This window comes from Carassius carassius, chromosome 20 (assembly GCF_963082965.1).
Source record: "Carassius carassius chromosome 20, fCarCar2.1, whole genome shotgun sequence".
Classification (NCBI taxonomy): Eukaryota; Metazoa; Chordata; class Actinopteri; order Cypriniformes; family Cyprinidae; genus Carassius; species Carassius carassius.
This window is the reverse complement of record NC_081774.1, coordinates 31004285-31030462: the sequence shown is the minus strand read 5'-3', so window position 1 is coordinate 31030462 and position 26178 is coordinate 31004285. Positions and strand designations below refer to the sequence as shown.

The window sequence follows — 26178 nt, the reverse complement described above, 5'->3', positions numbered from 1 at the left end:
AAACTAACCAAATAATTAATAGTAGTAAAAAAAAAAACGGAAAAAATCTGAGGTTAAATGTACAGGGCATCTTCAGCGTTCAATAGAATGTGCAGCTTGTGGTTCAAGTAGTGAAAAAAAAGAAAAAAAAATGTTTTAGGCAGATACAAATTCTGACCCGATCGCATGAAAGAATTCCGTGGGAAAGTGAGGATGACTGATCTCGCGCCTCCTGAGCCGCACCTCATGGGAATTCTCTCAGTATTGATAATGCGCAGGTGTGGTCTAACGGCAAAACCGGAACTATCCAGAGCGCAGCGGTCAGTATCTGCGCACGCACCGCCGCGCAAAGACGCGCAGCAAGAGCAGAGCAGAGCACTCTCATTACTTTCCTTGCACTTTCTTTAGTTGAGACAGTCACAGAAGTGGTGTTGCAGTCTCCCACAGAGATGAGTTTGTCCGGATCTCAGACCAGACTCCACACGATCGGCCGAAGATCCAACTCCCGGCCCGATCTGACCTCCGTGGGCTACAGTTTACCGCGGAATGACGGCGCGCCGTACGTGACGAGTGGAAATGGATACCATTCTGAGTTCAATGATGGCTATGCGCAGACCATTACACACACATTCTCCAGAAACTCACAAGGAGGAGGAGGAGGAGGACAGAGGTAAGTTTCCATTAATACATTATCAAGTGCTTTATTGTTATTTATTAACAAAGTCTGCAATTAAAAAGTAAGAACATATCTGAGTTAAAGCATTGATTAACTCTATACTCTACTGTATTTCAACAATTGTTATATGCGATTTGTATTATATTTATTTTTGGTGAAATTTAGTGAAACATCCGAAATAAATTTGACTTAAATGAAAGAGCTCCATTAAGTCATAAAAAACTTACAAATTGGATATGCCATACATGACCATCGTGCATATGGATTTTGCATGCATTGTTCATTATTGATATGTGGTCACATGTCAAACAGTGCTTTCATGAAATTGTTGTGCATGTGTATTTTGCATGTGCATGCATTAAAATTATTGTAATTAAAAAAATGTAACTTGGCTTGTTTGTTTTTAACCTCAACGTGTGAAATCGCTATTGAAATGCTAGATATCTTCGTCTTTTAAATGAATGATGGTTAAATACAAAACATTAAACATTGGTTTGCTTTAATATGCCTTAAACGATTAGTGATATAATGCATTATCTGTGAATTTTTTTTAACAATGAAACATTTTTACAGTATTTGTATTATTTAATTTTTTTAGCATGTCGTCCATATCTGTTCAAAAACGAGCTCAGATGCTTTACCAAGACTGCATGGGCTGCCTGAACCGAGCACAGACCATCCTAGACAATGTAAGTGTCATTTTCACATGCTTTGAAAAAGTTTTATGCATGCAACACACACACACACACACACACACACACATGCAGACACAGTGATTTGAGGTTTTACTGCTTTCCCCACGATTCTAATGTTATTTTCCTGTTTTCCTGCAGATGGGACCAGCAGCTGAAGTGGATAAAAACATGAATGCGGCAGCGGCTCTAATAGAGCAGATGAATAAGTATGCCGTGGACTTACACAATGCCGGTCAGCCCAATGAAATGATCATCCGAAGGTACCTGCAGCGTGTGTTTTCACATACATGAATAAAACCTGATAGTATGCACTCACATAATGCACTCGTTAGCATACAGCCCAGCCCACTATGAGCAAAGTGTCGGTCACCAGGAATATACTGTGAAATTTGATCAGCAGGAATGAGTGTTTCTTCAACTGTGGACATTTTTGGCATTGTGGAGATTTATAAAATCAACTTATGTGTAATTACACATTCGTCATATTTATAAAATCTATTATAGTATCTCAGGGATACTAAAATAACACTGCAGTAAATATACTTTCAAGTACAAGTAAATTATTAGTGCAAATTTAATATTAATATTAATATTAAGTGCCCTTCTTTTTAACAAGGGAAAGCTAATTTCACAGCTAATATTTTCACATTTTTGCACACACAAAAAAGACTTGATTGTTTTTTTCTTCTACACAATACAGTGCATGTCTCATAATGCATTTCAAGCATGCTAGTCACTGACATTATTGTGCCTTTGATAATCAAGTACACAAAGTATACACAAATGGCAACTGTGATTTCTATCTCAGCTATTCACAATGATAACAAACAGTTGAAATGTCTTGAGTTTTAATACCATCATTAAAAAAATAAAGAGGAGTGTAGATTCAAAGCAAAGCGTCTAATCCTCGATCTGTCTGGCAGTCTGGACGAATGTCACGCCTTTCACTCAGAAATTCGTAACTCCATCACGGGCACCACTATCAGGAGGACCGCTGGCGGAGGCAATCGAGTCATCGGGTCAGAGGTCATCGCGTGGGAGGACCCTAGCAAGAGCTTCCAGGAGGCAGTCGGCTGGATCAACCAGAAGAAGGTCAGTCTCTGCGCCACAGTTTAAAACCTGCTTGTCTCTCGCACGCATATGAATATAAAAAACTCTCAATGCATCTAAAAACAAAACAATTTAACTGATGAGTAACTTAGCTGTTGTATTGTTTCATGGTGCATTTATACAGCGAGAACGAGGTTCATCTAATGGTCTGTAACCTCTAATGTCGTCAAGATTACGTGATTCTCACAATGCATAATTATGTGTGCAAAAAAGGACACAAAGAAGCGCAGCTCACACAGAAGTCCCTTTCAAACCGTTCTGTTGGTCAGTGCACTATGACCTCGTCTATATTTGCGTGATACACTTCCTGCACAAATTGGCTCAAACTGTAGAGCTTTTGTTGGAGCTTCTCTTCACATGGACTACTGGAGCAGATCTGTCTCCGGGGTTGTCTGGAAAATATCAGACTGTGATTTCTCGCCCTGCTGAGGACTTGTGCAGGGTTTACAGACTGGACATTTAGATTCACTGACATCTGACGAGAGAGGAGTGTGTTGGCAGTAACTTGTTGTTTCTTGTGATGGAGTTGTGTGGCGTCCACACCTACAGCTGGAGACACACCCGGCGTTTCTGTGACACTCCCACTACACACACCCATGACAAGCAAATGAGTCGCACAGAGTGCAAGACAGGCTTTCTGCGGGGCTGTAAAGGTCTTAATCTGCCCTTCCACAATTGAAGGTCTTAGAAGTCGTAAATCAGAGCTGAAAGTCTTACAGTCATGAAGCTGTGGCATCATCTGTTGCATGAATTGCAAAACATCATCCTCAGTATTTTTGCCTTCAATCTAAAAATCCCTTAAATCAAGATATATTTACTTGAGATGCAAAAGTAAAATGAAGACTTAAAAAACAAATATCTGTCAGCGGGGTATGACAATTTGTTTTAATGAACTTGAATTACTTTGTTTGGCAGATATGTGTTGTTGTTTTAATCATAATTAAAATTCCACCGGAAACAAGCCTTCTCAAGTAAACATGTCTTGATTTAAGACTCTTTGGACATCTGCACTGGAAAACAAGACAGAAATACTGTTGGTAACGCTTTAGAACAGGGAACACTTATTCACTATTAACCTCAATAAACCCCTAATTCACTGCTTATTAATAGCTAGTAAGGTAGTTGTTAATTTAGGTGTTGGGTAGGATTAGAGATGTAGAATAATGCATTAATTACTACTAATAAATGGCTAATATTCTAGTAATATGCATGCTAATAAGAAACTAGTTAAGAGACCCTAAAATAAAGTGTTACCGTTTTTGGTAACACTTTAAAACAAGGACTAGTTCTCACTACTAACTATTTATTTGTAGCACGCCTACAATTGTCTGTTTATTAGTATTTATAAAGCACATATTCTGCATGACCATATTCTACATCCTACCCAATACCTAAACTTAACAATTACCATACTAGCTATTAATAAGCAACAAATTATCGGGGCAAAATGGTACTTAATTGTTTGTTACTCAGGGTTGTGTTATCAGGCCCAGCTAGGCTCTTTGCTTGTTATCTGTTTTATTTCTTGGTAACCAATCATACACTGCATACAGATAATGCATTCTTATCATCTACTTGTGACACACACACACACACACCTGCAGAGTTCAGCACAGGTTACACAGAGCATGCATTGTTTCGGCCGAGCAGGAAGGAGGGCCGGAAAAACAGGGAGTGTCTGGAGCAAAACAAACCAAAACACAAGCAGTGAGAGCGACTGGGGTGTGACGGTTCTTATCTGCACTGAGCGCTCTCAGGACGAATACTTCAAATAACTCAACAGTCACCAAAACAACAGCGCGGCCCTCTTGTGGACCCTGATCCGGATTCCCAAACATTATATAAGAAGCCACGAAACTGATCTGAGATCAGAGTGAAAGAGGCGCTTCAGTCCACCGCTGATGGGGATGATTAAGCACTGCCACCTAGAGGCACTTTTGTTTAAACATCTACATGTTATCAGACACAAGTGACGAACAGCACATTGTGATTAAACCGTGAGCTGGAATGTGTGGCATTTCTGCACCAAATGGAAATACAGAAGAAAAGGCTTCCCAAAACAAGCATCGCACATTGTCTTGTTTATATAATCGTGATTTACTGGGCTGTTGTGCAGTTCTTTTCTTTTCTTTTTTATCCTTTCTCTATTTTTGCTACATTAGTTCAGATTTGTCTTATATGTGTTGTCTTTTATTGATATATATTCGGGAGCACAGGAATGCACGAGGAAACCCATGGAAATGCTTAACACGCAAAGAAAGACAATAACCGACAATGAGCTGAGGAAAAGGAAAGCTATATATACACATGATCATGTGAAACTATTAGCAGATGCAGGTGAAGATACTCTCCAACTAGGAAAATGAGTGAACAACAGGAAGAAACACAGGAAGTGCATATTACAGCAACAGAACCTAAGGTTATCTGTCGCTACGATGCACTTTTAGTGAAGGAAATCTGCTCTTTTAGTGAAGGAAAAGTGGATCTTTTTGAGATTTGACGCACGCTAACAGATCGTAATAAGTCGGTTTCATATTGTGCTGTCAGACCCAGTGAAACAGGTTAGTTTCACATATCACACGCTGATAGTTAACTGAAGGTTAATTTAACTAACTCTTAATACTTCGATTTGCTGTTTTGGCAATGTTTGACCATATGTCACAAGCATTTAAAATGAGGCGACTCTGCAGAGGACTGTAAATCAGTTGGTTGTGTTTGTAGACAGACGTCTGAAAGGGTTTGTGTGTTGCAGAGACTCATTGAGACCGCATCCTTCGGCGATGATACGGAGACCATCAGCCAACAAATCCTCAATCACGACAAGTTCCACACTTCAATCCAGAGAAGCCCGGAAGTGGACAGAGCGCGGGATGAACTGGTATGTTGTGTGCACTAATGCAAACACAGGCTGGGTGACTGAAGAATGTTGGAAAGAGTGCATTTTAAATTGCACTTGATCCAGTGGTGAAATCTGAATGTTGATGACATTCAAATAACTGCTTTATAATATATGTTATCGTATGAATGATAAACGTGTACTGACAGAGTCTTTCTGCTTCAGGTGCAGAGCAGAGAAAAGGCCGGACTCCATGCTCTGGAACAAGAATGGGACAGTTTACAGGTCAGCTGATGAAACCTCTTTGGATCAGAGTCCATAGCATGTGATTCAATTCAGTGTTTGTGCTTCTCTCGATCTGATCCTCTCCTCTCTTCTTTCTTACGTGTAGAAAATGTCCCATGCGCGAGCGTCTCAGCTGCGAGACCTGCAGAACATCCTCAAGGAGATCTCCAGAGCCATCATGTGGGTCAACGACCGAGAGGAAGAGGAGCTGGTGTTCGACTGGGGTGACAAAAACATCGACAGCTACATCCCACGAAAACAAGAGAGCTACTCGGTGAGGAGAAAATATTATACAGCAATGCAAAGATCACAAATGCATATAGTAGTCACAATTCCAGCTTTTACAGTGAATGCATGTTTCAGTGATATAATGTCATTTGGGCCTACCGAACTGAGAACCTTTCAAAGTGTTCGTTAAAAACTACTGCAAACTTTCATGTGAAGAGTTACCCAGTTTAGATTTCTTTATTTCTATACATTTATTAATTTAGTGAACGAGAACAAGAATTGCTTCTTCTGCTGTTGTTTTATGTCTCAAGTGATCAAGGGGCTGTTGTCGACTCCGTTCTGAGATACATGCACTGATGAAATACAGCATCAGTGAACACATGGGAAAACATTTAAACACTCACATTCAGTCAAATTAAGACAATGTAAAAATAGTCTTTTAACTATGCCAGACTACACAAGTTATTTCCTGTCATGTAAACGCTTGATGATGTTAGCTTATAAAATACATGCTTCCTTGCAGAAACTGATGAGTGATCTGGAAGAGAAAGAGAAAGAGCTGAATAAACTGAAGGCAAAGGTGGACATCATCCTGAAGAACCAGCACCCAGCGTCTGACAAGATAGAGGTGAGAAAACATCTTCACGCTCAACTCAGAGCGATGACAACATCTGTGACACAACCGGTCTCATTCATGCCAACACCTCAAAGAAGCATGCTAATATGACTTTGAACTTATCATTTTTGTCTGGCATACATGAAACAAGATGTTTTTTCATATTTGTTCAATATTGTATGTTGAATTCTGCACATCACTATCATAGCTGCTTAAGCCTTTGCACTATGGCAAGCCGTTTTAACATTTAATCTCATCAAACATCAAATTCACTGCAAATAAGCACTTTTCTCTGTTTTTTTTCAGGCTTATATGGACACACTGCAAACCCAGTGGAGCTGGTTACTGCAGATCACCAAGTGCATCCATATTCATCTGAAGGAGAACGCTGCTTACAGCCAAGTAAGACTTTGTCCTTTGGTGTGTATATATATATATATATTAGTGTGCTGTCAAACGATTAATCACATCCAAAATAAAAGTTTTTGTTTACATAATATATGTATGTGTACTGTGTATATTTATTATGTATATATAAATACACACACATGCATGTATATATTTCAGAAAAAATAGCTTATATTTATATATTAAATATATTTATTTGTAATATAAACTATATATTTATAAATATAGACATGTAAATACACTTTCAAAATACATTCTGTGTGTCTATATATACATAATAAATATGCACACAAACACACACACACACACACACACACACACACACACACACACACACACACACACACACACACACACACACATTATGCAAACAAAAACATTTATTTTGGATGGGATTGATCATTTGACAGCACTAATATATATATATATATATATATATATATATGTGTGTGTGTGTGTGTGTGTGTGTGTGTGTTTGTGTGTGTTTTGAGTTTCAGTTAATTTTGTTTAAAGTATTTAATAATTGTTTTTGTCATTTTTTAAATATCCAAATATTAATTTTATTTCGAATAACATATATTAAATATAATATAAATTTTGTTTCAGTTTTAGTTATCTTAGTGCATCAATGTTGCATGCACGTTTTTTATTATATTTCAAGTAATGAACATTTTTTATGCTAACATTTTTTTATAATGGCCAGTTTTGTTGTAAACTATTCTTAGGAAGCATCAATGAATGAATGTATGGGTTACTTTTATGATACTTTCAGTTTACTTACATTTTCAGTACATTTTTGTGTCTGAAACTTGAAAGCCACAATCCACATTATTGTAATTGCATGGAAAAGAGCAACCAATACTTTCCTCAAAATTTCTCTTTTTGTGATCTATGGAAAAAACTAATGAAAACAAGTCCTGAAGGGGGAGCAAAGGATGAGAGAAGTTTTATATTTGTTATTATTCTTTTGTAGTTCTTTAAGGAGGCCAATGAGACGTACACCAGACTGCAGAAAGACCACGAGAACATCCGGAAGAAGTTCATCTGTGACAGGAACACACCTCTGGAGAATCTGACAGAAATGCTCAAAAACCTGGAGGTGAGACAGCCACATCTGATCAGATGATCCCAAAATCAAACACCTGTAGAGTTAAATCTACAAAGATATAACACATGACGTAACTTCAACCAAATCACTGCATGCACAGAACATGATCCCGTTCTTCATCAGTGTGTAAGTAAATGTGCATGTGTGTGTGTGTGTGTGTGTGCAGAAAGAGAAAGAGAGGATCACGGAGAGTAAGAGGCAGGTTCAGACGCTGGTCAGTAAGTCCAAGAGCATCGTGTGTCTGAAGCCTCGTAACCCAGAGGAGAAGAGCAGTGGCCCGGTCATCGTCAAAGCCCTGTGTGACTTCAAACAGGACCAGGTCAGTCACTCTCACACACACACACACACACACACACACACACACTGATGACTCTTTATTTTCTTCATAATATCTGAAAATCCCTCTCTCTAGATATATTTCTTTAGTCATGTGTTATTCAGAAGGATTTGATTTATGTAATTTATGATTGCATTTACACTAGAAGTCACATATTAACTGTCACTTTGTTGGAAATAATTTTTTTTTTCACTTTAGTAATGTAATGTGACGTGCAATTTAAAAGATGATGATTAACATTTCATTTACTTAGAATTGGCACGATTTAAAACCATAAAAACATCAAGTGATTTCCCCTCAGGCATTGAACAGAGTACCAATAAAATGTTGTTGTAACCAGTGCAATGACTTAGGAGTGAGAACTAGGAGGAACGCTGAGGAGGAACATCTGTTATTAAACATGATTGTCAGTGCCTAACGCTAACTTTGTTAAAGGGCCAGTTCACCCCAAAATGAAAAAACCTGTCAGCATTTAACAACTCTCGACCCTTAAGACTCTGCTTTGTCTTCAAACCACAAATGAAGTTATTTTCATCGAGACCTGAGAGTTCCTGTCCCTCCTTCGAGAGTCCAGGTGACCAAAAATGTAGAGGATTCAAAATGATCATAAAGCTGGTGTTAAATGAAGCGAGCGATTTAAACCAAGTCTTGTGTGTATCGACATGATCGCTTTATATGATGCACATAAATGCCTGAATTATACTTGACCGATGCACATACATAGAGCACATCACAAGTGGCAAATAAGCTCTTGTGTTTTCCATATTTCATGAGCTCTGTGTATGTGTGCTTAAAAGCCTTAATTAAATCTCTTCATCATATAAAGTGATCATATCTCTTTAAACCCCTCGATTCATGGCACCTTTATGACCTTTTTCTATGTTTCATTAGAAGGACAGAAATCTCTCGGATTTCAATAAAATGATCTGAATGTGTGTTTGGAGGATGACCCAGGTCTAATAGGTTTGTGATGACATGAGGATGATGACAGAATGTTCATGTTTGGGTGGACTATCCCTTTAACGAAGCGATTGATGCAATGTTAATGCGGTTGCCACTGCCTCATTTTTCATCTGGTTATAGACAATGTTTAAATGTCCACTTCTCATGTTAGTATGACTCGCTTCCTCATGTCTAATTTAGTCACTTTGAATAAAAGTGCCATCTAAATGAAGAAATGCCATTGTCTCTCTTTTAAATTACCAAACTTGGCTGTTAAATTGTCAAGGAAACACAAAAGCCTTGGTTAGGACGTAAACATAAATGGTATGTATTTATGAGAAACGATACGTGACTCTGGAGTCTTAAGTAGCACGGCTAAATTTGTAGCAATAGCCAAAAATACAGTGAAAGGGTTAAAATGATTGAATGGCAAAAATCATTAGGATGTTAAGTAAAGATCATGTTCAATGAAGATATTTTTGTAAATGTCCTACCATAACTATACCAAAATAGAATTTTTGATCAGTAATATGCATTGCTTAGAATTCATTTGGAAACTTTAAAGGCGATTTTTCTCCATGTTTAGATTTCTGTGCACCATCAGGTTCCAGATTTTCACATAGTTGTATCCCGGCCAAATATTGTCCTCCTAACAAACCAGATGAATTTATTCAGATGAACCTTGTGACTGGTTTTGTGGTCAAGGGTCACATATGGAGCACTGAAACGCCGTTTGACTTTTTCAGAAGGGCATTATGAAAGAGAACGAAGGTATCCTGAAAGACAACTCTCAGCGCAGTAAGTGGCACGTGACTGGACCTGGAGGACTGGAGATGCTCATCCCATCGGTGTGTCTGCTCATCCCACCTCCAAACCCTCTGAGCATCAGTCTGGCAAACAAGTACGACACAAACACACATGCACACAGTCCATAGTGCAACGAGACATGCACTGATGAACTGCTTGCTTGACAGGAACGAGCAGTACTACGAAGCCATCATGTCCATCTGGAGTCAGCTGTACATCAACATCAAGAGTCTGATCTCCTGGCAGTACTGCATGAAGGACATCCAATACATCAACTCCCTCACTCTCTCAATGGTACGAGTGGATCGGATGCGTCTTTCACTCAATGCTGTTTATGCTTTTTACTTAGCATTATGTTTAAAAAATGTCTCCATCATTTTTGCATCTGTTTCAGCTCTCACAAATGCGCCCTGAAGAGTATCGCAACATTATTAAGAGTCTGGAGCTCCACTACCAGGAGTTCATGCGCAACAGCCTCGGCTCGGAGATGTTTAGTGATGAGGAAAAGAGAAAGATGGAGATGCAGTACGCAGGAGCTCAGTCCCATTATGACCAGCTGGTGATCCAGCTGCCCAACTACAGTAAGACACTCTTTATGATCAGTATACATCAACCTAGTCCTTCAGATCGTCTTGGCATGGATATCAAACCCATGTGATGTTTGACTTCTGTGATTAATGTTTATTAAAGTAAATCTGATTAGAAAAAACTATGCAAAGAGTCTTTAAAAACAGTTAAAGTTGTTAATACTGAAGTTCATTGATTGGATATTTTCTACACAAATGTCAGTGTACTGAAATAATGAATGAATCTACACAGCATAACACTGTTATGTTTACTTAAACTGAAACTAAAATTAAAACAGTGAAAGAAAAACATTTTCATTACTTGAAATAAAATAAAGTAACTTATTATTATTATTAAATAAAGTAAAACACAAATGTACACACATATATATTTTCCTGCTAATTTAATTTCGTTTAAATTGATGCTATATAACTAAACTAAAACTGAGGAAAAAAAACCTGTAAAGACACATTTAAAAAAAAAAAAAAAAAAAACTTCAAAAATGCAAAATAATACAAAATAAAAAATTGAAATAGGGGAATTAAAAAAAAAATTAAATACAAATAAACTAAATCTAAAAATTACAATTATATATATAAATATAAAATATAGATTCAAGATATTAATATAAACTTTAATAGTATCTCATTGAAAATAACAGTAGTGCAGGCAGATTGAGACCTAAAAGACAATAATATTAGGTACATAAACTATTAATGTAGTTTTAAACAATAATTAAAACAAAGAGACTTGGGCATATTTCAATATAAAGTGTCTCCCTCAGGTCCTTCACCCATATCCTTAACTTACAATTTAATTCAGGACACATATGAGCAACTCTGGTCCTGGAGCACTGTTCAGACTTCGGCTTTCTTCCTAAACATGCACTGACAGGAAAATGACAGGAAGGAAGTCGACCTGTTGTGTAATTGTTTGTCCCGTAGGGGAGAATGGAGGAGTGATAACAGAAGTGGTGAAGGTGGAGACAGATGGGAAGCAGGTGAGCTCAGGGCTGAACGTGGGTCTCATGTCAGATCTGAGCGCTCTCAGACGCAGGATGGAGGCGGCGGAGACGGGCTTGATCCAGCACCTCCACGTGCCTCTGAAGGAGAACAGCGTACAGGAGTGCTCCCAAAGACTGCTGCTGCTGCAGGTGGAGTCACAAAGTATTAGTCTGCTAGAACAATTACTGATGGGCCTATACACCGAAGATCAGATCTCTGCAGTGCTTACTCATAAACGATTTTCAAATATTTTTCAAAATATCTTCTTTTGTGTTCAACAAAGAGAAGAGAGAGAAACTCATTTAGGTTTGGGGTAGCATGACGGAATTGAGATTTTTAGGAGAACAGTCTTTTTCATGAGTATCACAAAAACAGTTACTTTCCAAAATCTTACCGAAGACACGGAGGGATCATCTGTCAAATCTTCTTTAAAAGCTAATTCGAGTCAATTAAACCAAAAATCTCAATTCTGTCATTGTTTATTCAGCTTCATGTTGTTCCCAAAAGACCTTCGCTTGACTTTAGAACACAAGTGAAGATATTTTTAATAATCTCTAATCATTTTTGTCGTTGAAAGTCAATGCTACCTAAATGTTCATGTTTCAAAAATGCATAAAGCAACTCTCGGACTGTAATTAATGCTTATGGGGAAACAATTAAATTTCAACGTATACAGGGGCTAGTCTGTGATTTTAATGGGCATTTTCTCTCACCACACACAGCTGATCTCGGAGGTTACAGCAGGGGATCAATAGGAAAATCATTTGTAAATCCTTTTTGACCACTGCCACGTCATATTGCAACTAAAAACTGAATTTCCAAAAGTTTGTCTAAATGAAAACCCAGCGCATTTAGTTGCCCATGTGAATCACGTTATAAAATAAGTTTTGTTGAGGAACTCATGTTAAAGGCATGAGTGTTAAAAATATGTTTTTGGGTGTTTACCTATGAGAAATGAGAAAAGTATCATTTTCCAAGCTGGGTCGACCTTTTGCCAAAATATATCTATAATGCAATATCAGAAAACTATGGAAGCCCGTTTTCCGCTACTGAATAAGAAAAAAGGTAATTGCGACTTTTTATCTCACAATTGGGACTTTTTTCTCATATTTGCGTGATATAAACTCATATTCGGAGAACATATCAGTCCCCCCCTCCCAAAAAATGTTACTTTATCTCACAATTGCTAGTTTATATCACATAATTCTGAGAAAAAATGCAAAGAATTGCGAGGAAAAAATATAAAAAGTTGCAATAACCTTTCTTTTTGTTTGTTTGTGGTGGAAACGGGCTTCCGTAGAAAAAAGAACAGAATAATAGAATAAATAATAAATGACAGAATGGAAAATAGTTGGCGTGGAGCTTTTTGAGAGTGGATAATTATGGCAACTATTGTTTGTATATTATATTAACGTGCAGTGTTTTCTAGTAGTAGGCTGTTAATAGTGGTAGTGTTGGATCGGGGACTGTGATATGAGCTAGTTTTGAGTTTTGAACGATCTGTGTCTGGTCCGTATCGGCAGGGTGTACATCGTGATCTGGACTCTATCCGGGACGAGTATCTGCGTCTGAGGGAGAAGATCTTGCGAGAGCTGGAAGGAAGCACTAACGCAGAGCAGACACGCTTCCTTCGCTCTGAACTGGACCACATCAACCAGAAACTGGGCAGCCTGCAGGGCTTCTCAACCGCTTATATCCAGAGGCACGGACATTTAAAACAACCCATATGACATCTATTCATTCTTTGATTTTGCTCTGTTCCTAAGAGAGCTGAAATGTCTTTCTGTCTACAGGAGACGATAGAATCACTTAAGAGTTTAGCGTGGTTACACTTTACTTGTAGACTTATAGTTACTTACAGTCATCCTACTAACTATAAGAAACTTTGCATCTACATGTCAACTAATATTATTAGTTGACTGCCAGGTTATGGTCAAGGTTAGTAGGTTAAGTCGGCATGTACATGTTGGACATATGACTATACAGTGTTAGCAGATATTAAGCACACAGTGTACTAATACTCTTATGACTGCTAGTTGACATATATTGTCTTATAGTTAGTGGTATGTCTGAAGTGAAATAAAGTGTAACCTTACTAATCTAATGGCATTATACTCAATATACAATTAGAATCCCATCTTGCTGTACCCAAAATGCACATTGAAAGTGCCCATATAATATTAATTATTAAAGGGGTCTGCTAGAATATATTTACATCAAGCATTATTCTTCTCATACTGGACGTCGCTGCAGCTTCTCTTTTCATGCTCTGTCTCTTTAAAGCCCTAGATTCTAAAAAGGTCTGCTCTGATTGGTCGGCTGGCACGGTGTGTTGTGATTGGTCGGCTGATTGGAGCATGTCCCTTACTATAATTGGTTTTCATCTCCAGAGGCTGTAAACAGTATTGTATCTATGGTGACTATGGCGTCAGTATTAGAAATCCATGTTTTTCCCTGCTCTTTTAGTGTAAATAAACAGCGTCTCCTTGACATCTAAGATCCAGGAACATATATAAGTTTCCTCGTTTAATGAACCTCTGAATGGTTTACTTATAGTTGTTTGTGTTAGTATGAGAATGAATTAGCAGTAATCTCCTCAGGATTTGTGTGTGTGTTTCCAGGCTCTCTGCTCTTCAGGCTTTGATCCAGAACCTCCTGCAGGCCGAGGACATCATTAAAGTCCATGAGGCTCGTCTGACAGAAAAAGAGACTTCTTCTCTTGATCTGAACGAAGTGGAAAAGTACCTCATAACTCTAAAGGTGAACTTCATATTTCTGTTAATGTTTATATACCTGAAATCTTAAAATGACCCCTTGTCTTCTTTAACCAGGTACATAATGTGTGTGTGTATTTCTTGAAATAAATATTACCTGAAATAAAATACACTACAAAATTTTCTATTTCAGCTAGTTGCCAAAGCAACATTTCTTAATGAAATACAGTAACCACATATAAAACTGAGATAATAATTAATAGAAAAAAAATCTATATAGATATGTTTTATGTATTTATTTATTTATACAACAAAAACTACTAAAAATGACAAAAACACACAACTAAAATGGAATATGGAATGAAATGAAAATGGAACATTTAAAAAATTATATAAAAAAAAAACATTTATACTAAAATAACATTTTTGAGTAATTTTGACCCTAAAACACATTTTGAGATTTATGCACTTAATGAAAAATGATAGGATTAGGATTGTTGTTTGTAAAATATAATAATTGAATAGTGGTTGTCATAAAAAAATTAAATAATGTTTTTTGAGAAAAAAATGCCTTTTATTTAAAAAACAAAATGTAATGAAATAAGTATTGAACAAAATGATTGAGCATGTCACTTACATATTTCTATTTGATTATGTCTTGTGCCGTGCAGACGATGAAAGCAGAGCTGGAGCAGAAGAAAGGTGTTTTGAAGGCTATGGAGTCTGAGCTGTCCAAGGCTGTGCACTGGAACAGTCAAATAGACAAATCTTTCCACCAGTGTGATGTTGACCTGTCCAGATACTCCGAGCACGTTGGACAGATGACTGACCGCTGGCGCCGAATTGTGGCTCAGATTGATAGCAGGTATTGATAAATATGTGGTTCTGGCAAGAATTTCCGCAGGCACTTTTGGGATGCACAATGGTAAATGGTTAGAAATATAGAAAGTACGACCACCATAATTTTCCGTGCTTGTTTGTCAGGGTATGGGACCTGGAGAAACAGGAGAAACAGCTGAATCACTACAAGCAAAAAAACTCCATGATTAACAAATGGATTCAGGAAACTCGTCAGCGCCAAGATGCCCTCCAGATTACTAAATTCAACAGTCTGGACAGTTTGATGGACCACCTCAACCAACAAAAAGTCAGTTTTATTCAATTACAATAAAATACCCACATTTGATTGTTATTAAATCTGTTACAAACTCTAGTGAGGTGATTTTCTAGATGAAATTACCACATTGGCAAGATTAGCTTTTAAAAGGTACTAATATGTACTCTTTAGGTGTAAATAAAAGGTAAAAGGTATTGCCCCAGTGACAGCTTTTGTACCTTTTTTCCTGAGAGTTTGCAAAGTTGTAATGTTTGGTTTTTAGTACCTGAAAACCAAACTTCAGTAAATGTAAATATACTGTACAGCGAAATTGACTCCATAGTAGTCACCAACTTTAAAACCACTTCTTTAAATCTTAAAGTATCTGATTTAACAGTACTCAAGTATTGTACTCAAACTCAACATAGGCTCAATGTTGCATTGCCAGTGAAAAACAAGAAACAGCTGATTTGCGAGGAGAGCAATCACATTTATTTTCCAAAATAGAAATAAAACTGAACACTTTTATTGCATTAAATGAAGGTCATAACAGCAGTCACTTAAACACTTGAAGCTCTTAAAAAAGACATTTTGAACAAGTATCATGTGGCTCTGTGGTTCAGATCTTGTTGATCTCCGCTCAGTAATGGAGCACAGTAATGTCCGTACTAGTGCAATTTTAATTTGACTAATTAAGATTTTACTGATATATTCTGGTTTTGAATTTGGGTAAGGATTGCATTAAATATTTAATTGAAAAAATTATGTTGTCAATGAACAGGCGCTTTATTCTGAGATCAAAGGAAAGAAAGAAAAAGTGGATGATGTGGTCAAAGATGCAGACACATGTGCTGCCTCCATAAAGGTAAGACTTGTTTTGATAATAACAAGAAGTGTATGCAAATTATGCAAAAGCCTCAGTTCTCATATAACTGTTTTGGCAGGACTATGAGCTCCAGCTGGCATCCTACAGCGCAGGACTGGAGACGCTGCTCAACATTCCCATCAAGAGGACTATGCTGCAGTCTCCATCCACTGAACTGAGGCAGGAGGTAATCATATTGCATCCAAGATTTAAAGATCAGGTCCAATGTTTCACACATAGTACAAAATGATCAAGTGATTTACCTTACCTTTTGCCTTCTCTGTCTCAATAAAGGCGGCAGAGCTGCAGTCACGCTACATAGAGCTCTTGACACGTTCAAGTGACTACTACAGATTCCTTGGGGAAATGATGAAAAACATGGAGGAGTTAAAGGTAAATTTTGTGTCTGATGTGTAGTGAATATATCTTTCCAAATAAACTTCCAAATCAGAGTTTCCCAAATTGGAAACCCCAATGGGTTCATGATATCCCAGTGCCAAACAGCATGCAAATTTATGATCTATATTATTTTAGCTTTTGTAGAAATATATGCTATCTTTATCTTTATAGTTATCATTATTGGTGTGAACTGATCTTTAGGATTAACGCTGAATATCAGTGCTACGCTCATTATCTATAAGTAACTTTGCAACTGCATGTTAACTAGCAGCCATAGAGTATTAGTAGACTGCTATGATAGGGTTTGTAGAATAAGTAGATGTACTTGCAAAGTGACTTATAGTCAGTAGAATGTGTGTTGGGAGCATAAAAAAATAAACTGTTATTAGAGATATTAAGCAGACAGCCTAATAATAATCTAATGACTGCTAGATGACAGAGTTGCAAAGTTACTGTATAGTCAGCAGAATTTCTAAAAGGGACCATGAAAATAAAGTTTTACCAGTATTATTAGTGCTGATACCAAGTGTAATACACAACCCTCTGCAGACACCTTGGCAATTGAACAGCCACTGGCCAGACTGATATATATATATATATATATATATATATATATATATATATATATATATATATATATATATATATATATATATATCCATTTTACAAACATATTTATATATTTTTAAATATCTCTCTTAACATCAGTCAATCAAGCATTATAATAATCAAGTATTATGTAATAATAGCTTCAGTAATTAGAATTAAGACTTGATAACCATGTATGAATGCATATTAGTCATTTTAACTGAACTGGTGGTGGTGCTTTTTTTGGTCATTCAGTGTTTCTGTGAAAAAAAAAAAAAAAATAGGGAAAAAATAACAATAATATTGCTAAGATAATAATAATACAAATTTACTAATAAGAAATTGAAATGTTTCCTCTTGCCATGAATATAGCCACTGCTGCTGACATGGTGTTAAATCATAAATAATTAAATAAATATATTTAATAATAAGAACAATATAAAACACACTAATGATTAATTCATGAATGTTAATCTGGCTGTGTGCGTTTGCTCGAACTGATTTGCTGAAATCAATACAGGGTTGATAATAGGTGAGTGCCAGCCAATGAGATTTGCGCATTAGCTCCACCCACTACCGGAGAAACCGGCAGTTCTTAAAAGCTGAGAATTCCAAAGGAACACTATTATTTTGACAGGAAAATACAACAAAGAATATTGTTTACATGTAGCGTGTCAATTCTCACTCTCGCTCTCCTTGCATGTGTAAGACAAAGCGATGCGAGGCATGCGCCTTCACACTAGAGTTTACAGTACATCAAATACAGGCGAGTTACACATTAATTCAGCTGAATTGACAAATGTCACAGATCGCTTGACGGAGAGTGAAACTCTGAAGCGCTCAGGCAGAGTGTTCGGCGAAATCTGACAATTTATTAGCCATTGGCTAATATTAGACATTATTTAGTCGCCCAGAGTAAAGATTTAGTCGCATATGCGGGTGATTTACTTGCAATGTAGAGAGTTGAATACATATAGGAAACAAAAAGGAAACACAAATTATCAAAATGCTTTCTTAAAAGTGAGAATTTGTTATGCTTGGAAGTTGCTACCCTTGTCTTACACTATTCAATATGATTTTTTTTTTAGATGCGGAACACTAAAATTGACCTTTTGGAGGAAGAACTAAAACGTCTCAAGGACAATCTTAAAGATCAAACACAAAAGAACAAGTCACTGGAAGATACTATGACTCGTTATTGGCTGGAACTGACCCAGTCTAAAGAAGAGCTTATATCTTTGGAGGAGATCAAGAGAACTCAGGCTAGGCAATGCAATACTACTCAGGAAAGCCTGGACAGCACCCAGAATCAGCTGAAGAAGTTACAAGATGAGCTGTCCCGCCTCACCTTCCTTATCGAGGAGGAGAAACGCAAACGCAGGCTGGCTGAGGAGCGATACACCAACCAGCAGGAGGAGTATGAGCTCGCTGTCCGCAAGAGACAGAAAGAACTGGAGGAGCTCAGTTTGTCCAAAAGTCAGTTTGAAAGGGTCATCAAAGAAAAAGAGCGGGAGATTGAACGGCTGAAATTACAGCTGGAGGATGAGGCCTCCCGGCGCAATGCAGCAGAATTAGAGACCTCAAAGGTAAGAACACAGTTGAACCAGGACATTAATAGCCTAAAGCAAACTTATGAATCTGAGATCCACATCACCAAGACCAGTGTGCTCAAGGCAACACAACAGAAGGAGGAGGAATCATCAACTCTGAGACTTCAGCTGGATAGGTTAACCTTGGAGAAAAGAGACCTGGAAGAAGAACTCAGAAAGCTGCAGTTTTCATTCTCCCAAGTTGAAATGGCACGAAGAGAAGCAGAAGAGGATGCTCATCAGCAGAGGTCTTCAGCAACTGAGGGTAGCAGGTTCAAGAAGGAACTGGAGTCAATGATTCAGGTCATAATGAGTCAAAGCGAAGAGTCTGAAACAAGGCACAGGGTGGAACTGGCAGAGGCCAACAGAGTTGCTCAGGAAAAGACCCATGAGATTACTTTGCTGACCCAGAATCTCCAAGACGAGACCAGGCGGAGGAAAGCCTTGGAAGTTGAGAATCAAAGTCTCAGACAGTCTCAGGCTGAACTGCTCTCTAAGCACAGTTCAACCACAGAGACCATTAACAAGCTAAAGGTCTCTGAGCAAGAACTACTCATTATAAAGCGAGACATGCAGACTCAAAAGAATGAAAAGAGCACACTTGAACAGAATGCCATCAGGCTGCAGAGTCGCATCAGTGAACTGCAGACAAAGGTTAACGAGTTGCAGGCTGAACTGGAAAAGGAGAAGAGGAGTAATCAGGATGAGTTCACAAGGAGGAAAAGGATCGAAACCGAGCTGGAGAGGGTCAATCAGATGTGCTGTGAATACACCACTACCATCAACACTCTTAGGGTCCATCAAGAGCAGGAAAGTGCCTCTGGACGCAGGTATGAGCAGGAGCTACGCAATTCAAAAGATGAGTTGGAGAAAAAACAGAAGGAGTATAAAATCACAGTCGAGAATCTAAACAGAGTCAATGTCGAATTGAAAGCTTTGCAACAGAAGCTTCTGCGGGAACAAGCCCTTGTCCGTGAGGCCAATCAGCGCAACGATACCCTTTACAAGTCCATAGAAGACAAGAGTCGAGTGCTAAATGAGAGCACCAGCGAGATCGAAAAGTTGCAAAGCCTCACCCAGAATCTCACCAAAGAGCGTCTGCGGCTTGAAGAGGAACTGAGGACTGTGCGACTAGAGCGAGATGATGTGAAAAGAAGCCTGAGCACCATTGAGAGTGAAAGCGCTTCCCGATTGTCTGCTATTCAATTCCAGTTACAAACCAGCAATAACAGAGCACTGGAACTGCAGGAACTAATCAATGATCTGACTAAAGAGAGAGAAAGTTTAAGGGTGGAAATTGCCCAAATCCAAAAGCAGTTCTCGGAGGTATTTTTTTCTGCGCGACATCAGCTGAATCAAAAATGCATCACCAATTTAAGCTATATCAAAATGGCTTTGCTGGATAACACTTCGCTGCATAATGCTTTACATTTGAAAGAACATTTCTGCATAACACTGCACTGCAGTTCTTCCACAAATAGCTTTTTTAATATTTGCTTTGATAACATAAATAATTGTTGTTGTTCTTTTTCTAACTATGCTTGAATCAATATGGTGTTGGTGTTATAATTAATTCCTTAATTCCTCCTCTAAATGAATTATAATCTGACACAGTTCATCAATAAATCATTTCTGTTCACAGACATCCATGATGATCAAGCGATCTGATGCCAACTACAAAGAAATTGTGCAAGAAAGAGATAGTCTTCTAGTCAAACTGAAGCTGTCACAACAAGACAAAGACAAGCAGCAGCGCTCCGAAGATGAGCTCCGGCGCATCAAACTCTCCTTGGAAACTGAGATCAAACAGAAGCAACGTCTCCAGGACGAAATTGATAAAATAACCAAGGATTTCAAGTACTGGAAAAGCCAATACGAGTTAAAGGAAGGGCAGATCAGACAGAGTGAGGCAGATCGAGACAAAGTACACAGAGACAAGGCCTCCTTGCAGAGTGAGATCCAAAGATTGACTGCTGAGCTGAGGAGCCTGGAAGAACGCTACAAGAGTCGTCTTCAGAGCTCGGACAAGGAGATCTCAGAGCTCATAATGAAGAAGGAGGCTTTGGAAAGGGAATTGAAGTTACTGCAACAGCGCCCGGTTACATGCTGTCAGTGTACACAAACCAGTCAGTCTATCTCTGATAATAGCTGTCAGAAACTGACAGTGAAAGGTCTCCGTGGTGAGGTATCACTCACAGAACTTGTAGACTCCAACTTGCTTGATCAGACCGATTTGGATAAAGTAAACAGAGGACAACTAACAGGCCAAGAAATTGAGTACAGACTAAGATCATACCTAGGTGGCTCTGATTGCATCGCTGGTATCTACGATGAGGCCAATGATAGGGTCTTACCCTTTTACCAGGCCATGAAAGATGGTCTACTTCGGCGAGGAACCACCCTGGAGCTCCTGGAAGCCCAGGCTGCCTCCGGTTTCATAATCGATCCAGTCAACAATGTCTGCATGACAGTGGACGAAGCATGGAGGAGAGCTCTTGTGGGAAAGGAGTTTAAAGACAAGCTTCTGTCTGCTGAAAAGGCTGTGACAGGATACAAAGATCCTGCAACAGGAAAGATCATCTCACTCTTTCAAGCAATTGAGAAAGAGATTATAGAGAAGGGTCATGGGATTAGACTGCTGGAAGCTCAAATAGCCAGTGGTGGCATCATTGATCCTAAAGGGAGTCATCGGATTGATGTGGAAGTGGCTTACAGGAAAGGTTACTTCGATCGCGAAATGAACGAGATTTTGACATACGAGGGTGATGACACCAAAGGTTTCTTTGATCCCAACACCCATGAGAACCTCACATATCTAGAGTTAAAAAAGAGGTGCATCAAAGACCCCAAGACTGGGCTCATCCTGTTACCTTTGAAGGACAAGAAGAAGCCAAAGCAAATGACGTCTCAAAAGAACACACTGCGCAAGAGGAGAGTGGTGATTGTAGACCCTGACACCGGAAAAGAGATGACAGTACGAGAAGCGTACCATCGAGAGTTAATCGACTACGACACTTTTCTGGAGCTTTCGGAACAAGAGTGTGAGTGGGAGGAGATCACTATCGAAACAGCTGACGGCAGCAAGCGTTTACTTATTGTTGATCGCAAAACTGGAACCCAGTATGACATTCAAGAGTCCCTAGATAGGGGAGTTATTGATAGACAAACTCTGGACAAGTACCGTGCCGGGACTCTGACACTCCACGAGTTTGCAGGTCTGATCACAAGTAAAAGCAGCAATTCTGAGCTTTCCATCTGCTCCAGCAGTCCTGAGGATGTTGCTACTTGCAGCAGTCCAACACAGATTGCGCCATCATCTCCAACCGTCCGCAAACGTTTTGCTAGCGTATCCATTACGCTCTCCCCTCCAAATGATATTTTTGATGACCATAGCCCAGTGGGAGCCATTTTTGATACAGAAACCCTTGAAAAGATTACCATCCCCGAGGCTCAGCGACGTGGCATAGTGGACAACATCACCGCTCAGCGGCTCTTAGAAGCCCAGGTTTGCACTGGAGGGATTGTCAATCCTGCTACTGGCCAGAGACTCTCCCTAAAGGATGCTGTACAGCAAAGCCTTATTGATGAAGACATGTCCATCAAGCTAAAACCAGCACAGAAGGCTTATGCTGGTTTTGAGGATGTGAAGACCAAGAGGAAACTTTCCGCCGCAGAGGCCATTAAGGAGAAATGGCTGCCTTACGAGGCGGGGCAGAGGTTTTTGGAGTTCCAGTACCTGACGGGTGGACTCGTAGAGCCAGAAACTGGCCACCGGGTGAGCATTGAGGAGGCCATCCGAAGAGGATGGCTTGATGGCAAAGGGGCACAGAAGCTGCAGGACACAAGGAACTACATTAAGAACCTGACCTGTCCTAAAACCAAACTTAAAATCTCATACAAAGAGGCCATGGATAACTGCATGGTGGAGGAGAACAATGGCATGAAGATGCTCCAGGCTACTTCGATGTCTACCAAAGGCATAAGCAGCCCCTACAACGTGTCCTCGGGAACAAACTCTCGTACAGGATCCAGAGCAGGGTCTCGTACCGGCTCAAGAAGTGGATCGCGCAGAGGCAGTGTTGACTACACCTCTTCGGTTACATACAGCTATATGACATCTTAATTATAGTGTAATTCCTATGCTTAGAATGTACAATTTACGTTTAAGAATGATTTTCTTTGGGATACAGAATGTAGATTAACTTCTTTTACTAGCGCTGATCAATTGTCTTGGGTGTTTAAGTTGTTTTTAGATTTTTATGTTTTGTGGAGGTATTGGATTTTTGATTATTTACACATAGGGAATCTTAGATTTATCATGCCATTTAACCAGTAGCGTACCGTGGGGTTTCAGTCGGGGCCTTCAGTAAGAAACTGTAAACTAAATACCCTTACACATCTGTCTTACACATCTCTGTTACAGATAATGCATCCATATGCATATAGTTCCCATATTATGCCACACGCAGGCTCTCAACAACAATGACAGCTGTTCAACAGTAGGCTAGATTAGGATGGGTTAAATGCAGAATAATTTCCCTACATGGATCAGTAAAAGTAATCCACCAATACACGGGTTACTATGCACAGTCACATCACACTTAAATGACGACACGACCACAGCAGCAAAAGTGTACAAATGCTGGACATCCACTCACATCGCCACAGTATTATCAACCACCACGTACACCTCCATAACAATGTGCATGATTCAATACTCATCAAATAATAAAGCACTCACCTGTCACTGTAAATAAAGTCCATGCATCTGTCATTCCATATTACAAAAGGAAACATGGCCAAATAGCTTCTGCTCGGTGCTAGCTGTTAGCCACTCATAGCACTCATAGTTGAAATCTTTGAAATGCACAAAACCTTTGTTAGCAAATTCAGTTTGGATGTAGGTCTTCCTTTCTCAGTTATTCCTCTTTTGTCGGCAAAAGAGCGCCTTGAAAAATTCTTTTTTAGTAGATCGGCAACCAGATCTGGTGTAGGCGCTGGCGACTGCGACTGTCATTTTCTTTTCGTTGAACTTCACTTTCATACCTTGGAAATTCCCAACTAAACGCTGGGGGCAGCACTGGGCACATCGCTAGACCCAGACGGCGTGCTGTCATGGAATGTCAAAATTTGATTGGCTGATGATTCTGTCACTAATGCGCGTTAAAAATCAGATGTGACATCTTTGACCAAAAGGTTAGCACTAGTAGTGCTGGCGCAGACTTTTTTATGTAGGATATTCCAGATCAACCTTAACGAAACTAATCATAGGCAATTTTGTGGACATCACACAAATGAAAATGATACCTAAATAATAATAATACAAAAAGCGTTTTCACACAATTTTATTTTTATAGGGCCAGCAGAGAAGGCCCTGCTGACCCTGACGGCCCACCACTGCATTTAACAATGTTTTCATTATTCCTTATATGGTTTATTCGCTAGCCTAGATATTATAGAAAATATTTTCCTTTGCATGTTTCATTATTCATTTAGCAGACACTTGTCAAATAATTTACAACTTAGAAATGTAAGAAGCAATTCATCACCAGCATTATCCATAGTTTAGAAAACAAGTACTTTTTAATTTGAGACATCTACTGATTTCTTATCAACATGAATCTACGAATTTCAAAGTGGAAATCTTGTTTTTTTTTAATAATCTGATTGTGTTTATTTGGAGCAATTTCAACAATAAAAACTATCAAATTATAAACTAACATTCTCTCTGTTGCTTATTACTACAACAGCATAAATTATTTTTATGACACCACATTTGTAAATTTCCTATTACTCTTAAAACATTTGTTTTTCATAGGCATAATCCGCGGGTGATTCAGATCCCTACCACTTTTTGCCACAGATGATTTTGTCCCCAACACTTTTTTAAAACCACTGAAAATATCATGCAGGAGGCTTACAAAGCAAAGACAAACCTACCTAATTATTAATTGGACAAATTTGTAATAAACACACATTGGCATACATTGGGCATACTGTATATTCAACAATCCGCATCTGTGCAATTTAACAAAAACATAAAAAAAAACTGAAAAAAATGATTAAACTGGTTATTTAAAACTACTAAAAACAACTGTAAATCTTAAAGAGATCCCAACAATCGAGATCTCTGCTTCAGTATCATGAACACAAAGCGGCTTGCTTTTTGAACAAATAAACACTGTGAGAAACTGAACAAATATAAACATGACTTATGACAACAGACTTGAATTACATAACATTATGAAAACATGAACAACAAAATAAAACCGCACATGATTACAAGGCCAGCTAAGGAAGACTATGAAACTATTAAGAATCAATTTCAAGTGTGCATCCATAAAATAGAAATCATCCATAAAAATGCTTGCAACTTTTATTCTTATTATTCTAATTATGTATAGAGAGAGAGATAGAGAATTTATTTGGCACCACCTGTGAATCATGTTTTTGCACCATTCATCATGAGTTTGCACCCTAAGCAAGTTTGAATCATCCTTACTAATTGGCTATTACGTTGTCAACATATAGGTATGTGTATGTATAACATAACCCACGCTTTAATAAATAACATCAAAGGCCTATATCTGCATGTAATTTACAGTAATATATAATACATTCATTGCTACCTTATGTAGGCTATTATATAGCACAATGCCTATAGTAAACAAGCACTGCTTATATTACACAAACTCACAATGACTCAGCTTTTATCTAACAGCCATGTAGCGACTCATTTCAGTATTACAGTTCAGATGCTGAGCATTTAATTTGTTCATAACACTTAATATTTGATCAATTTTGAGTTCAGACAAGACATACATACAGATAATAACTTATGCATACAACCTCAGTTATAACATGAATAGTAGAATTTGAAGAACTTAAACATACCAGAGTAAACATCATATATTTTGAATCCTGTTAAAAGTACATGTTTTCAGAGTTTATACAATAAGTTCTCTACAGTGGAACTGTTCCTGTGAGCTTTTTGTAGTTAATGATAAAAATGAAGGAGCTCCATAAAACAAAACACGGTAATGATGCAGACGAGCAATCACTGGCTATCTGCTGATTTAGCAGAACTTCAGTATAGTAGCTACCGTGCAGTCAATATACATTTATCTGTAATTTGTTCACATATGTGGCATGTTCAAAAGGTGCGTTAAACGTCGTAAATATGATGCAAATAATATTGCACAACCTAATATAAACGTAAAATAATACTGAGACGTAGATAAACAGAGTAATTTCCTGTCTTTGAAGATAAATTGTAAAGTACAGGCTGTTTATGTAGACGCAATGAACTGCTGACCAGAACCCATGCAC

At 38.3% G+C, this 26178-nt stretch overlaps 1 protein-coding gene across 2 annotated transcripts; it reads left to right on the top strand.

The window, feature by feature from the left end:
* The first annotated feature begins 428 nt into the window (after nucleotides 1-428).
* Nucleotides 429-23022, top strand: dspa (desmoplakin a). Of its 2 annotated transcripts, none has more exons than XM_059502517.1 (24): nucleotides 429-649; nucleotides 1254-1344; nucleotides 1489-1610; nucleotides 2274-2442; nucleotides 5213-5338; nucleotides 5522-5581; nucleotides 5688-5855; nucleotides 6333-6437; nucleotides 6732-6827; nucleotides 7807-7932; nucleotides 8108-8260; nucleotides 9967-10121; nucleotides 10195-10321; nucleotides 10422-10608; nucleotides 11539-11747; nucleotides 13122-13300; nucleotides 14220-14358; nucleotides 14984-15177; nucleotides 15297-15459; nucleotides 16190-16273; nucleotides 16353-16460; nucleotides 16568-16666; nucleotides 18349-18846; nucleotides 20492-23022. In XM_059502517.1, the coding sequence occupies exons 1-24, from the start codon at nucleotides 429-431 to the stop codon at nucleotides 22970-22972; spliced, it is 6060 nt and encodes a 2019-aa protein (XP_059358500.1). In that variant the 3' UTR covers nucleotides 22973-23022. The 2 variants fall into 2 exon arrangements, with proteins under 2 accessions (XP_059358500.1, XP_059358499.1); XM_059502516.1 differs by having other exon boundaries at nucleotides 18349-20175.
* Nucleotides 23023-26178: the final 3156 nt, after the last annotated feature.

Bases quoted from the DNA above. Each gene is read 5' to 3' on its own strand.
- dspa (XM_059502516.1), top strand. From the start codon at position 429: ATGAGTTTGTCCGGATCTCAGACCAGACTCCACACGATCGGCCGAAGA. The intron at 6,438-6,731 runs GTGAGAAAACAT...GTTTTTTTTCAG, and splicing joins CAGCGTCTGACAAGATAGAG to GCTTATATGGACACACTGCA. The intron at 16,274-16,352 runs GTAAGACTTGTT...CTGTTTTGGCAG, and splicing joins CATGTGCTGCCTCCATAAAG to GACTATGAGCTCCAGCTGGC.